General features: G+C 52.5%; 2 protein-coding genes across 2 annotated transcripts in view; one reads left to right on the top strand and one right to left on the bottom strand.

The window, feature by feature from the left end:
• Positions 1-2001, bottom strand: part of CSUI_002350 (uncharacterized protein) — a gene marked incomplete at both ends in the record, with an annotated part of 6500 nt that extends 4499 nt beyond the window's left edge. The window contains 3 exons of the mRNA XM_068062552.1: positions 1218-1342; positions 1602-1787; positions 1995-2001. Coding sequence (XP_067925469.1) covers positions 1218-1342; positions 1602-1787; positions 1995-2001 — 318 coding nt within the window. The remainder of the gene's footprint in view (positions 1-1217; positions 1343-1601; positions 1788-1994) is intronic.
• Positions 2002-2568: 567 nt separating this feature from the next.
• On the top strand, positions 2569-12393 carry CSUI_002349 (uncharacterized protein). Its single transcript, XM_068062551.1, has 6 exons — positions 2569-5443; positions 6100-6204; positions 6482-6680; positions 7262-8222; positions 8898-10408; positions 10896-12393. The coding sequence occupies exons 1-6, from the start codon at positions 3784-3786 to the stop codon at positions 11446-11448; spliced, it is 4989 nt and encodes a 1662-aa protein (XP_067925468.1). The 5' UTR covers positions 2569-3783; the 3' UTR covers positions 11449-12393.
• The last annotated feature ends 2566 nt before the right edge of the window (positions 12394-14959 follow it).

The following is a 14959-nucleotide window of genomic DNA, read 5'->3' as shown; positions in this document are numbered from 1 at the left end:
CTCTGGTTATCGAGATACGGCTACACCCTGTGCGTTCAAGACCAGCACGTCGCCGGTGTCTCGCGTGTAAAATCTTTCATCGAAGTGCGAGTGAGCGCGAGCATCTACTGAGTCTCTCAGCCAAGCCTGCCCTCCTCGGCGGCACAGGCCGACAGCCTTGCAAAAAAACCTTAGGATGACCGCATACGCCTCTGGCTCTCGCGAGCACGGGCGCGAGCACGGTCCGCCCTTGATCATTCAGTCCGCTGTATTTTCTCTCCCAGCCCCGTCACACTTGACACACTCCTGTCTGACTTGGGGACACTCCTAGCTACCGCAGCTAACCGCTGCAGCCTAGCAACTGCTAGAAAGGAAACAAATGAGCACAGCTATTTGGGCTGAGATCTGGGATTACTCGTCCGTTAGGAACCTCCACGCACACCTGAACATGCAAAAGATCAGCGGGAGCGCGTGGAGAGAAACCCGGAGAAGCGCCACCCCAAGAACAGCTGTGTCCATCGAAGCACGATGATGAACACACGGAGTCCTTCTGTTGCTTGGGGTTGTACGTACAGCTCAAAGCCTCCATGTACCCAGGAAAAGCGCACGCTAGGTGGAGCAAGAAGCTCCAGCGAGACCCGAAAAGCGAGTTCTCTTCCTGAAAGTTTTGTAGCAGCTGGCGCGGGATAGGAACTGCATGCAACCGCACAGGAGTGCAGAGACGTAGGAAGTTGCGATGTTCACAGGAGCTTTACCGCACCTGGGCATGAACTGTTGCTGTAGATTTGGTCCGACGACCGCATGAATACCAGATCTCGGTTGCAGGAGTACCTAGTTTACTCCATAGGAACGCCAGGGATGGAGCAGGGAACCTTACGAGGAGATGACGGGAAAGGATGGAGTATGTGCACAAATATATGCATTAAGGCAAAGACTCTCTCCATCACGCTCTTTGTCCACCAGGAATCTAGCTTCTTGAGAGTACTCCGACAACCGCGAAGTAACACCAACGGTAAACTGTCTTCTTTCGCTTCCTCACCGGCCACAATTGAACAGAAATGGAGTATAAACTGTGTTGATGGAAAACCCTGTAGGTCTTGAGATATCTCTAAAAGTGAACAGGCGAAAGGAAGGCAGGCCAGGAATACACACAGAGACTAGTGCTTACTGCAAGAGGTGAACGAAGTAAGGAGAATTGACGGAGCGCTCGGCCACGCACCATTACTCCGTGTGCCTACTCGCCAGTCGAATCGAAGCGGCTTGTCGAGGTCATCTAGAAGCACTTGGTCGTCAGAAGGCAACACAAGAAGCCAGTCGTCTTTGGATACCCCTGACACGCCTGCCCCCCAGGCCAGAGTCTCTCCTAGAAACAAAAATAAAGTAGAAACAACTGCAACTCTATCGACAACCTGTGCCAGTTTGACTTTCTGCCTTTAGAGATAACTTTCCGCTCGTCCTTGTAAGTCTGTTTCTCAGACTTCTCGGTATGCTTACAAAAAGCGCAAAACCCATCGAACCAACTCATAAATTTGAGCATCTACTGAGAAACTTGGTAAAAGAAAACCAAGTAGGGAGGAAGTCACAGATACCACGAAGATATATATGAGTAACAAACTCCGCACCTATGAATACGGGATGGATGTCGCCTTCCACATCCCCATGGTTCGAGAGCGATCTTCTAAGCTGTTGTCCCCGTCCTCCTTCGTCCTCGTTCTCGCTGCCCCTTTTCTCGTCTGAGAAGCCAGGCACGCCTTGGATGCCACTAGGAAAGACTGACCGCTTTCGGCGCTTGTCCCAAGAGTGGACTGCTGAAGAAGAAAGTGCCGGGCGGGCAAGGGAGACGAGGTGTATGTACACCGCAATCTGACTGGGTCCAAGAGGGGGAAGTCTCTCCGGGGCCCGTGATCTCATGCTGATCGTAGACATAAGGTTTTCGAGCACGCACGTGTGTCTCAGAGGGAAACAATGAAACAGACGTCCGTAGCACCGTAATGGTCATCTCTATGGACGGTGACGGTTCATGCTGGGTTTCTTGGCCAGCGGAAAGTACTTTGACAGTATAAGAGGTTCTTGGCTTCGAAGGCCCCGACGAAAGGTCGGGGAGAGGCACGAGTTGAGGAACAACCACTACACCGAGGACAGAAGAAAACTGAAGTTGACACGCAAGGACAGACTCTAGGCCCTAAACAGCAAGATACAGAAACCGCCTTCAATCTTCCATTATCTTCGTAGCTGCCTTCACTGACGCAGCATGAAAGAGAGCTTGTTGCTCGGCGAAGTTACAGCAGCAAGCTGTTTCTCTAGCCTGGGCACGGTGTATGTTTGAGAAGACACTGCGACTCTCTAGCAATCTCACTAAGACCCTGGATTTCTTGGATCCACCCAAGAGCAGCGCTGAATATGAAAATGGGAGCTCAAAAGAGTTGCCCACGACCCGGGAGACAAGAGAAACGGGAAATTTAAGGTCAAAAGAGTCGACCTCTGGTTTGCATGCAACTCGACAGAGTTCTGTCTCCAGTCGGCCCTGCGTGTGCGTGGCTGAACCGTCGGAAGTGCCAGAAGGAGCACCCCAACCGATCCTGTAAGACGCATGAAAAGCACCAGGTAGACCTCGGGCAGATAGAAGATAAAGAATCTATATAAACAGAAGGGGCGAGTAATCCGTGCGTCATTCGAGTAAGATGAGGCACCTCGGACGATGAGAAGCCTCCACTCCAAGGGTAGAAGGCGCGAAGGCAGCCGAGAAGGAAGGGTTCCTTGGGTTTGTTCACAGCAGTTGGTAGATCCTCTTCTCCCGTGGACAAGCGTAGCGCCTCTGCCGACTCTACTTTCTCTGTGGTTGTTTTCCCAGGTCAGTCCGGGAGAAAGCGGCTGCAGCCGTGTGTGAAGACAAGACAGCAGTGTTTGGAGTCGTGTGTTGTTGCGAACGTGCTCCAGATCTAACACGGTGAGAGCAGACTCTGTTGTCGCCCTTACCTCTCAGAGTACTTTGCAGTCCTTCAACTTTTCTCCCAGAATTTCCTCAATTTCTTTTTGTGAAACCCTTTACCTCTGTCGCCAAGCGAAATTTGGGTAAACAGAGTGCTTCTCATTTTTCGTTCTTGCCTTCAACCCGTCCGGGCGTCTTGTCTCCTGAATTATGTGCATGCCTCGGTTATGGAAAAGTGGAATAGAAGAATATTTCAAGTCGGAGGCCACTGGTCTGCTTTTGATGCATGCCACACACAGGTGCCCTCTTTCTCCGAAGAGGCAGGATAACAATTCAAAGGTTTCCCAGCCGTCACTGTCTCCGCACACACGTCAAAGACGTGCAGAGACAGCTTTCACATCTGCTGACCGTCTCAGTGTTGTTTCGCCTTGAAAAGGAAAAGCCCGTCGAATACCCGTTTTACAACCACTCGAAAGCCGATCTAGAATATGGAATGTACAGACACTGATCGTCGAATCCACGAATCTCACCTAGGGAACGCGCTGGCTTGGGAACGGACGTCCAGGACAAGGTGTGTGGAGCACCTCAGGTGTATTTTCGAGATTCGAGTCTTCATACACAAGAGGCGGCAAGAATGGTCCACAACAACAGGCACAATAGCTGTAATTCACTCGCCGCTCATCTAGGACAGCACTCCTTGTATGGGCTGACAACGCAAAGCGGGGTACGGAAGGGGGTTCGTCGAACACACATGTCTAGGTCTGCCTGCCTCAGGGGATGCTTAAGAACTGTCAACGGGCGCTGGGGAATAGCACGAGGACAGTGAATGTATATGGCAACAACGAAGAGTGGGAGGAAAAACGCACGTCTGCAAGATGGATGCGAATACATGGAAGCGTTTTCCCTTCAGGGGTGGGAGTGCTCAGCTTCACACCTCCGTGGTTCTCTCCTCTCCTTTTTTTTCTCTTTTCTTCGGCCTCTTCCTTTTGTTCGTCTTCTGTGCAGTCTTTCCTATTCCACCCCTTCTTTCTGTCGATGTTGTCTCCGCGACACCATCACACCCCTCGTACTCGCCGTGGAGCGTCCTTAGTAGAAAGGACACAAACGACCCTGTAGGCCTTTCAGTTAAGCACCCCGATGCCTCTTTTTTGAAACATCAGGCCTCTTCTCTCAAATCTCGTCGCAGCAAAGACCACCTTCCTCTTGCTTTGGTCGGCTCAAACAAACTACAGGAATCACAGGACTTCCCCGCTTCCTCTTTCGGGCTCCTTACGGACCGAAACCCTTCCTCTGGATCTTCACAGCAGTCGCCTCCCTTCGCTAGTGTCCGTAGATCTCTCAACTGCATTGGGCGGTCACTGCCGACGTCGAGAGCCGCGGCACCTTCCAAGGCGAATTCTCATCACAATCAGAACGTCTCCGACTCCCTTCCTGTGCCGTATAGGAAACGCCCCTTGGCGGCAGCATTGTTAGGAGGGTTTGCAAAGGGACAGAAAGGAGACGGCGAACCAGACAGGGATACCAAATCTGTCAAGACGTCGGGAGAACGAGAGGAAGAGACAGCGCTAGGCTCTGCTGATAATAGGACATCCCCGTCTATTAACCCCAGCCAAGATGCAGATACCTTGCGTCTCACCAAGGCCTTCGATGTGCGTTCTGTCGAAGGACCTCTGCCGGACACACACTGGGATGTAGACACGGCTGGTGCTCCCTCAAGCGAACCAGAGAGAGGAAGGCGAGTTAGAAAGGAACCGCTACCTGGTGTAAATCCATTCATTCCTTCCTTTCACTACACACTTGCGGGCTTCGAAGTCCGGAACTCGAAGGTTCTCCCGTCTTCAGTGGTGGCGGAAGCCGAGGAAAAGGTTCTCTCTTTCCTCTCTAGGGACGCTGAATCACGCAGAAAAGACGGAGAAAAGGGAGAACAACGGATGCTGAGGTCGAGAGAGGAAAATGCAGCTCTCATCCAATCTTTCATTGCTCTCATACATGAATGGTATGCGTTGAATGGGTATGTATTTGCACGCCTCAGATTGCCTCCGGAGTTCATAAGAAAGACCAGACCCAGGGAGCTGTCAAATTCATCGGACGCAACTATGTCCGACAGTGAGCACAGTTTCATTGTCTCCTTTACTTGCGAAGAACCTCTCAATGCAGACCCACCACTGCAAATCACTTTTCTAACACGACCTACCAAGGAAGAACTACACTTGCAGGCTGAAAAGAAAGGAACAGAAGAGCCGCAGTCAGACGCGTCGTCATCTGGTCCTAGCTCTAGCTCCAGGATGAATGAGGCTGGCTCGCCTCAGGCTATGGCGGAGGTACAAAGAGCGAACCAGAGTGATAGTGACGGAGAAAGTAAAGAGAAAGAAGACAGCGAAGGAAGGCCGGTTCATTATTACGACAGAAGGTGTCGGTGGAAGAAGACTCAAGGGAATCTCAAACCTCAGGCTCTCGCAAAACACTTGAGTCTTGAAGCAGGCAAACCGTTCAAGTGGGATGATACCAAGTGGAGAAAAGTCGCAGGAGGCTCAGGTAAGCCGGATGAATAGCGGGGGAGAGACGCAGCCGTAGCGATCCCCTACGTTTTTTTCGAAGCGAACAGCGTATACCTCAAACCTTGAAACGGTGCGGGACTGGAAGCGGCTGACATGCAAACCGTATATATACACTGCTGGCTCTATCTGATGTCGCCGAGAGACGTTGCTTCTGGTAAATACATAGGGTAACTCAGTACTACGAGTTTAGCAGCGCATGGAAGGAGAACGGAGTCCGGGAGAGGGAAGTCTTTGTATCACGAAAGCGTCCCGGGGCAAGAAGAAAGTGGAGAAAACCGTCAGCATCTTGTAGGGGGACGAATGGCGGGCTTTAGTGACAGCCGTGGTGAGAACACGAAGGATTTCTTCCAGGTGGCTGCACTGTCTCGGGTTATGTCTGTAATAGATCGCCCAAGAAACCTTTCTCGATAGAGAGATAGATAGCTCAGGGCAAACTGACAGCTCGCATAGATCAGATAAGTAACATCCTGAAAAATCAAATGCATAGAGAGGCAGCAAATACACGCACGTACGAGGTTTGCGTAGCGTAAGTGAGTGCGGGCAGTTCTTCACACGGTGGTCTACGTACCAAGTTGTACTGGAGAACCCCACGACTTCCCATGCGAGACCCCCTTCGTGTATACTTTCTTGCAGATCTCTTCGAGGAAGCTCAGGCCACTGCGCGGGCACTCCCAGGAAAAAAGGGCATCCAAGTGGACGTTGTTGCCGTTGAGAAACCAATTCGACGCTGCCGTCCGGGTAAGCTTCTAAGCATATAAAAATGGCGCTGAAATGAGTGTTTGTTCAGAGGGAAATCCGCTCATGCATATGCAAGATATGCTACTTGTTCCGCGCAACCGATTCAATTGCCAGGACGTAGATGTTACTTTCCGGTTGTCTCACAACGTCCTGCGGCTTACTTCGGAATATACTTGTGATTCAGGTACAGGGTCCATCTGGGGGAGCTTGCTGGCACTTATTTGAATCATCGGTCTGTTTTGCCGGGCATAACACTTTCTACTTCTTTCCTCTCCAGGATTCTCAGTTTCTGCTGTCTCGCTCCGGGAGATTGAAGGCAAGCTGAAAATGGAGCATCGAAATCTTGATGGGTGTGGAGCTCGAGGACGCCTCTCGGTCTCTCTCTCTCCTCACATTGACCCAGCGGGATCCATCACGAGGCCTCGCAGCTCTTCCCTCACTGCAGACCTCGTATTTAATTCTCTCTCTGTAGCTGCGTAAGACTTTTCACGTTCTTTAGAGATGTACATTAGCAACAGCCGTCAGATGTGAACGAATGCACATGGAACGCCAGAAATACGTGAACGGAATGAAGAAAATAACTTTTCTTCTTCATTTACCTGTTCACAGGCATTCATATTTTTTCGGTCGGGGACTTAGTCGGCTTTTGCTACAAGCAGGTGTCTCCATACCTTACCAAGATATTGCCTCTTTTTTCTCTGCTTTCGTTGGAGTCTTCACGCACGAGTTGCTGAGGGTCTTCGAAGAATCGGAAAAAAACCCTGCATTTTCTCAAGCATCACTCTGGGCAGATAATATGATATTTGTGGTCCACAGTTGATGGTTCGCGCAATTAGTTTCCGTCATGTAGAGTGTGGCAAATTGCTAAAAAAGTAGGAAAACCAAAAACTCCTGGTTTTCCCCCTGAAGTCACCCGTTCCCCGGGGTGTGTGTGTCGCTTTGCTTCTCATCACCAAGTCAATAAACATCTTCCTGTTTCCAGAGAGCTCTAGATTACTCTGGTGGAGGATTGCTGTCACTATAGAAGGCATGGCGCCTATCTTTGATCTGCTTTTAGAAACGAGGAGTCTCTCCGCGTCAGCGCATACGCTGCCTCGGAATTCTTGCCACCTCCGAAGATGTCCTCAGTTCAAGCTCGCCTGCTTTCAAGAAATGCTCGATCTTCTTCGGATGCAGTGATCCCCCTGCCACAGCGTCCCGTATGTGGGACCGTCGGGACTTCCTCCGATGCCGGTCCCACGATTGAGGCCGACGAGCCATTTACGCCAGACAGGGCGGTTAGCGAGCCCCACGCAGGGGAAGGACAGCCACCGCCGCCGTTCTCCAAGCCGTTACATAACGGACTCAGAGTAAGGGGGGAAAGAGAATACGACGAATCTCCTCCGATGCTACTTCAAGCAGGTCATGTCCGGGTGGGTCTCTGTACGTCTCTAGAGAAAGCCGTAGGGAGTGATACTCGTATTTGGGGACGCGCAAAGGTAGAGAGAAGAAAAGGACTGTATCTGCACCTACATGAACCGACTGTCCTGGTGGAGGCCGAAGCGCACCACGCTGAGGAAAAAGGAAGGAACGATCCATTTCCTCCTGCTACAGAGTCAACTGCCGAGCACCTTTTTCCGACAGAGGCGGGGACTCATTTAGAAGATGGAGTGAGCAAGAGAAGTTCTGACAAGAAACCAGACGGCACGGAGATTAGCCGAGTGACTGATCGCAGCACTCGTTCACTCGCGAAAGTGCCGGGGCTCCTATTTCGTAGATCTGCGGCGAATGCTTCGCTAACTGTGCTAGCGGCTGAAGATGTACAAGAGAACTTGCAGGCGGATTCTCAGAAAGAGCGCCGCCTGGGTTCTTCTATCTGGTCCTCTATCTTGTCTCCGGCGGCTACCTCAGCCGCCTCAACTTCCTTCTTGTCAGACCCGACTGTAGGGCACGACATCGCGACGGTGGAAGGGGGTGTGCGTTTTGTAGTTTACAGGCCAAAAAAGCGTGAGGGCATTTCTTTTTTCACTTCGAGTGGGGTGAGTCGACTACAGATTTTACATGAAACTTCATAGCATGGTGAACATATTTGGGCATTCTCACCTTACGAATACGTAGGGCACACCAAGTCGCATTGTCATAAGACAGAAGCAAGTCGTGGGCGTTCTTCGTGGCTTGCGACAAAATCTCGCCGGTCGCTCCCGCTATCTCCATTTCAAAAACCAGTCAGTGGTGAGTCAGGAATGTGTACATGCAGACCTTCTGAGAGTCGCTGTAGCTGTACTTCATAAGAAGAAACACATTTCAGGGACACCCGTTTCACAATTTGCCCATGTACCGACCTTTCTGGGTGAACTCCCTTTTATTTTCTCTTTTTCTTCGGTACCTTACCTGAGGTTCTCTCCTCTCTACTTCGCCCAAGCGAAATCTCGTTCTCCCTCTCTCCTCTCCGTAGACATGTGTTTTGTAGTGTTCTTTAGTGCTCTGAATATATCCGTGTATGGTAAGTGGTGGCTGGAGAGAAGAGTTGCACGTGTGTATTGCGCGGAGTGGGGGGAGTCTCCTGACGTTGCCCGATCCTGATGAGCAGGGGCACGGCAGGCGCGTCTCTCCCTTGAAGGTGCTGACCTCTCTGTTACAGCAGCTTTTCCCGGATTTGCCGACATTTAGGTGTTCTTCAGCTGGTCTTCTCTTTTGCTCTCTTTCCCGCACAGAACAATCTCTCCCGGAATCACCAGGACTCGACTTTCCTGATAGCAGCATCAGCTCGCACGGGCGTGTACGTTCCGTATACAGCCTCTGTCGCCGCCACAGCTTTCTCTTCGCAGTCATCCAGCCACGTGTCACCTCCTGCCAGTTCCTGCTCTTCGCCGGACAGGGGGAAAGGGAAGCGAGTGAGATCGTTCTTCGAGACTTTGCTCAGGAAGATTCTACCCCAAGTAGATACTAAACAGAACGAAGCTGCGCCTGCAACCTCGGGGAGTGCCTACGAACGGTCGGGGTTTTTATTTTATCCTCTTGCCTCTTCTGCTTCTGGGGCACCCGCGAAGAAAGTGAGAAGCCGGTTGTTTTCGGAAGAAACACTCAAGACATGCAGGGCAGCGAGGGACCGGCTCGGGCAGGTTATCTCCAGATGCCGTGATTCCTCTGCCGAATGGACAAAGGAAGCAATAGGGGCGGCGAAAACACGCGCTCTGGCCGTCCTCCCGTTTGCCTCGTATTTTCTTTCACCGCAGTCTCCATCTGTCTTCCAGTCTGCCCCCCCTCTCCCTTTCTGCGGTTTCTCAGCGTCGTTCGCCTCGCGGAGCCTCCCCTTTGTTTCTTTCTTTTCGTCCGACTTTCCATCTTCATTGTCCTACTGTCATACTCCTTCCCCGCCTTCTCGCGCAGCGAAATACCTTCCCGCTTGGTGTAGACGACTTTTCTCTTGTTTTCACATCTCTCACGCTTCCTTGCACACGCGCGCGACATGTGATTTTCTTTTGTCTCCTCGTCTTCTTCTCCCAGTGCTAGCTGCCGTTATTAAGCACGATGATTCGTCTCCCCCTTCGTCCCAGGGCTCTCAGGGTTCATCTCCTCCAGGACGCCCGGCAAAAGGAGTGGAAGCTCTTTCGACGTTCTTCAAGAATGCCCCCTCCAGCTTCCATCGCAGCCTCCGGAAGTACATTTCCGGAACGCGTTCAGCGGTAAGAATTGCCGACTCTCTATATAGCGACGCTTTAGAACGTACGCGTGCCCCTGTCCCTTCCTCCTGTTATCCGCCAAGCTCTCAAAGTGCCGAGCTCACCGCAACGCCTGTGGTGCAGCATCCCGTCTTAGGGGAAAGCCCCTCTACGGGGAGAAGCCAGCGAGAAGGCCAGGGAAGAGCCACTTCTTGCCTTCCAGACTCGGGTGACGCGAGAACTTCATCGGTACCGGCCCAGACCTCGGAGCGCTACCCCCGTGCGGACCTCCGTACCTCCTGCCGCACATCGGATGATTTTTCTTCAGATAGCAGAATGGAGAGCCCTGCTGACAAAAGATGGCTTGCGGCTTGCTGTCCCCAGTGGATTCAACAAGGCTCTACACGCTTCCCTCCTTGGGAAATGTTGAAAGTCAGTTCAGCTCTGGCCACAAAACGAGACCGTCAGGGCGGAACTCTTCGTGGCTACGTTGCTGAAGCTCTTGGGCTCTATGAAGGCGTTCTCGGTGGTGGTGTGGAGCTTAGGATTCCCATCATATTCAAGTAAGAGGCTTTAGGTGGAGTGTTACTTCAAGCACTGTATTTCTCCAGAGACGTTTCTTACTCAAACCAGTGGTTGTCGGTGTAGAAACGGGCCACACCCGAAACCGGCTCGATGACCGGTCATCTGCAGGATTCTTTCTTTGTCGCCTGTCGGGAAGATTCAACACCGTAGCGGACAGAGTTTGTGCAGTCATGGGGCTCCACGGCTCGTACATGTGTGTAAAAGAGCAAACAGTCGTTATTGTCAGGATACAAACTGCTGCCAGATGCAGGAGAAGTACGGTGTGGTTCTACAGTCAACTATGCGAAACATTTCAAAACCTGAAAAGCGCCTACGGCGTTCGGCGCATTCTCGGGCGCTGACGCGACACTGGCACCCACTCCTCACATCCTGTCGTCCTTCTTGGTTTCTTCGTGTTTCGTACAGCTGACAGGCTTCAAGGTCTCTTGAAGTGCTTTGTTGTGCGCTTGCCTGTGTGTCACACAGACAAACTCTATTCCCTGGTGCTCCTCGCATTCCAATCCGCGTCGCCGAGGTATCTTTCTTCGCAGACCATACCGTAGGTTTTTCTCCCCTCGTGTCTTTCTCATCCTCGTCTCTCCACGAGCGGCGTATGATCTCGCCTTCGGGTCCCGCAGCACTGAACTCATCGGAGACGGCCGCGGGCACAGACCAGACACCGGTCTCACAGGGAGGCGCTCTACTAGGCGCCATTAGGCGGTCGCGTGGGCCAAGCGAAAGCACATCGAGCTTTTCTGGTGGGTGCGAGGACCGACAGTTTCGCTCGGTTGCTGAGAGAGTGAGGGAGCGAGTTTCTTCGACTGCTTTCAGTTTGAGCAGAAGCATTCGACACTTCGCTGAAATGACGCAGGACATCACGGGATGGGGTGTGCAGCGGTTTCCCGCTATTGGGATAGCAGTGCGACTGCAATCGTTGACATTGACGTTTGCTAAACCCGTCCTGCTTGAATCCGGACGACTGAGGTTGTTTCCCGGAAGATTTCATGTGGGCTTCTTGGAGGAGGACAACGAACCTTAAATGCAACAGAAACGGGCAAGGTGTAACAAGAACGTGAAAAAAGGAGTGCCTGGGTGAGGAAGGGTGCTGCGCGGCCAAGCGTGCTGTACCCAGCGGCTACTGGACCTCACTCCCCCGCACTTCTCGCCAGTTGTCCTGCGCCAAGTGGTGCTCGTGTGACTACGCCCCTGATACTTTGGCTCAAGCATTAGGTTCTTCGTTCCACCGTAGCCGAGTGCGCGCTGGTGCAGAGAGCTGCAAACGCGGGGGACGCTGAGGGTCAGCAGCTGACAGACTGAACAAAAAGAAGAGTCTACAGAGACTTTGAGCCCGGACGTGTAAAACGAGTCCACGGCTTGCAGCCCGTGCGCGCACGCGCACGTGAGCAGGCCGTTGAGGGCGAGCTCCGAATGCAGCCCGAAACAACTGTTTGTCTCCATGGAGGTACGCATCGTGTCGCGATACACATGAAAACAGATGAACAGATAGTGCAATCCATCCTTCGAGAGGAAACCGTCTATGGCCTGCGTGCAACGCCGTCCATTAGTGGATGCATAGTACTTGTCTGCCGGTGGTCGGGGCGCGGTTTTATCGGACGTCACTGTAGGTAGGTGGGTGTATATTCAGTTCTCACGCTCCGCTTCTACTGTAAGTCCGTATGCGGCCGGCCCCCACGTGTCTTGCATCATCGTTGTTCGGAACTCCGATATCTATCGAGGAAAACGTGCAGCTAAGCTGCAAGTTCCTGTGACTGGCGTTCGTCTCCATTTTTCTTTCTGCGAACAAGTGCAACGAAACGCCCGTTGCGGGCGCAGATGCTGTCGAGAGCCCAGACCGGAGGGTAGAGGAGATATCCCAGAGCTCGCTGGATAGCTGTCCCCTCCGGAATAGAAGTGTGATGTTAGTGGGGAGTGCGCGGAGGTGCGAGAATGCCGGTGACGTGACCGATGTATGTATGAGGCTTGGATCCCAGTTCACACGAAGCACAGCATCAGCAGACGAATGGAGTTTGTCGGCAGGCCTGTTACCTCGGCTCTCGGAACTGCACCGGGCTGCCATGCAGAACGCACTCCCGGATGTAAAACCGCGCGCCGCTGAAAACCCGTACAGTGGACGTGCGAGGTGCCGGGCTAAGCTTATTTCAGTGCACACATTGTCGCACTAACACTTTGCTAGCTCCGTCGCTCAGCATGAAACTGGAGGAGAAAGACCTGACTGTCTCAGCCTCAAGTCAGTGCGTGGCGCGCGAAGTCAAAGACCCAACCACCATTACAGGTTTTCGACCGTGCCATGGCGCGGCTCAGTATGCGCACGTTGCCACTGTTCGGAACCATTTCAGGAGAGCACCCCAGCAAACCCCCGAGCGACGGCCACTCAAATGTCGACTCCGCTCGAATGTCCGTGACAAAAGAGAGCTGTGCTGTACTGTTCCATGCTTCGACAAACCACGCGCAAAGCCGCCCTGGCCGGGAACCGCTAAACTGTCCCTGTTCCTTCACGAGCTGCGCTTCACCGCAGTGTTTCGGCGTGAATCCTCATAGCCCCCGGTTCACACAGGGGCTCTGAAGACCTATTTACAGTTCACCAGACACCTACTGTTGAATTTTTTTTGTCCCGACCTCAAATCCGGATATGGACGTCTACTGCGGTTGAAGTAGCTTACTCGTCCCTACGCTTTCTGTGTGTCTGCCTGAAGGAATTTCAGCGAGTGCCCAGATCGACACGGGTTATCCGATGATTCAGACCACGCGACTTCCAGTACCGCCACTTCAAGCGGCGTTCTTGCTAAGCGTAGCCACACGAAGCAGAAATCTTTTGAAAAAGAGACCGAGATCAAAGGCCTAAGATTTGGACAAAACCCTGGAAAGACGAAATGCAAGAGGCGGCACTAAAAGGAATGCTACAGCGGTCGACAGGCGAACGCCGCGGCGGTACTGTTGATGCCGGAATGAGGGCAACTGTAGAATCCGCATGGATCGAGCGCGTGCCAAGAAAAGCAGACAACAGAAGCTCAAGCCCTCAACAGCAACAGACAGATGCGGAAAGAGTGTGAAGTGAACGTCAGCCACCATTCGAACCGCAACTGTCGAGAGGTCCCCAAGTGCTCTCCTACTTTTCGGCGCCCCTGCTGATCGACAATGCGCTCCACCCTGCAATCATCTCTGTTCACCATAGAATTCTATGCCCCCCTGCTCCCGCGTCCCACATCTTTCGCGCCTCGTCAACATTTTCTTCATGCTCCAGGGTTTTGGGTTAACCCTAAACTCCGTATTCCCCCTGTCGACCTTTTGCGGCCCTGGTGCGATCCCTGCTCCCTCTTGAAATGCCGAGGATCGTGCCGAAAAGAGCTGGGTCCCATGGGAAAACTCTTTCTCAATTAGAGAAACACGTACACACCTCACGCCACTGTGGACTCTCCGTGGTCCGTCTACAGACTCGGGCATCGGACTCAACAATGTGTGCTTCAAAGCCGAGACCAATGAATGGAAACCTGAATCCATAATACTAAGCGTACTGAAGGTGCCCCTGGCCGGAACCCACCTGCCGTCTGTTCTCTGGCAGTCCACTTCTGCACTTCTCCGCACCCCGCCCATACCCAAGAATGTTCGGTGAGCCAGCATGACGGGGAAGAGTAAAGTGCTGTCCCAAGACGCCTTTTGAAACCACTCAACTGCTATGCTGCGAATGCTCCTTAGTCACGACACATGCAGGACGGAATACACCTATCACCCGAACCTTCGCCACAGCGGTGAAACTTTGAAACATCTGTTCCGGCTGCTCACGATGCAGACGACGAAGCTAAGCCAGAAACAAGCACCGGCCGATGTGCACTAGCGCACACATGTATTGTGAAGCAAAGTAAGAAGATGAGGATACGCCAACAAGATACACTTAGCAGCTAACGCAATGTAATGAAAGGCGATCCGTAGGCACTCGTACGCAACACACACGCTAGACTGTCCCGGCAACGCCAACATATGCAGAAAGCTTCGCCCTCTCGCTTTGCATTGTCTAAGACGGCGCCCAGAGTTCCAGGACTCTCCAAACGGGGAGTCATGGGGGAACGAGATACCAACAAAAGGCAAAACAAGAAATGACATGATAGTGCATATGGTACCCTCCTGAACGTATAACAGCTCCCAGCCAAAGAGGCTCTTCCGGACTACTTCGAACGCGACTCTCCTAAAACTCGTTTGTGAGAAAAAATTCTCTTCCAAGTTCCTGTCCGCTTCTACCACTTCCCCTGCCTCCTATCGTATTCTTTTATCACACTTCGCAACCGCAGTCAACGTCCTCAGAGTGCGGTGCCCGTTGCGAAACGTGATGGTCCATACCTACGCATTGGCAAGTCATCCCAACTGGCTCATCTGTCTCGTCCCGTGGAAGCACCTCAGAGCTCCTCCTCTCCGGCCTCTCCAAATCCTTCATTGAGACTCATTTGAAAGCTCTCAGAAACAATCGAATGTGTTCGGACCTTGCCTTACACACGCGAAGTTGCAGAGCGCGCTCGCTACCTGTTCATAGTTGTATG

This window comes from Cystoisospora suis (assembly GCF_002600585.1).
Source record: "Cystoisospora suis strain Wien I chromosome Unknown contig_1002, whole genome shotgun sequence".
Taxonomy (NCBI): domain Eukaryota; phylum Apicomplexa; class Conoidasida; order Eucoccidiorida; family Sarcocystidae; genus Cystoisospora; species Cystoisospora suis.
Note: the sequence above shows the minus strand (reverse complement) of the source record. Positions and strands in the feature narration are given on the sequence as shown.

What these genes read in the sequence shown, in the direction of transcription:
- CSUI_002349 (XM_068062551.1), top strand. Translation starts at nt 3,784, where the DNA reads ATGGATGCGAATACATGGAAGCGTTTTCCCTTCAGGGGTGGGAGTGCT. An exon ending in AATTCGACGCTGCCGTCCGG is followed by an intron (nt 6,205 to 6,481) that starts GTAAGCTTCTAA and finishes TTTCCTCTCCAG; the next exon opens with GATTCTCAGTTTCTGCTGTC. An exon ending in AGGATTCCCATCATATTCAA is followed by an intron (nt 10,409 to 10,895) that starts GTAAGAGGCTTT and finishes TGTGTCACACAG; the next exon opens with ACAAACTCTATTCCCTGGTG.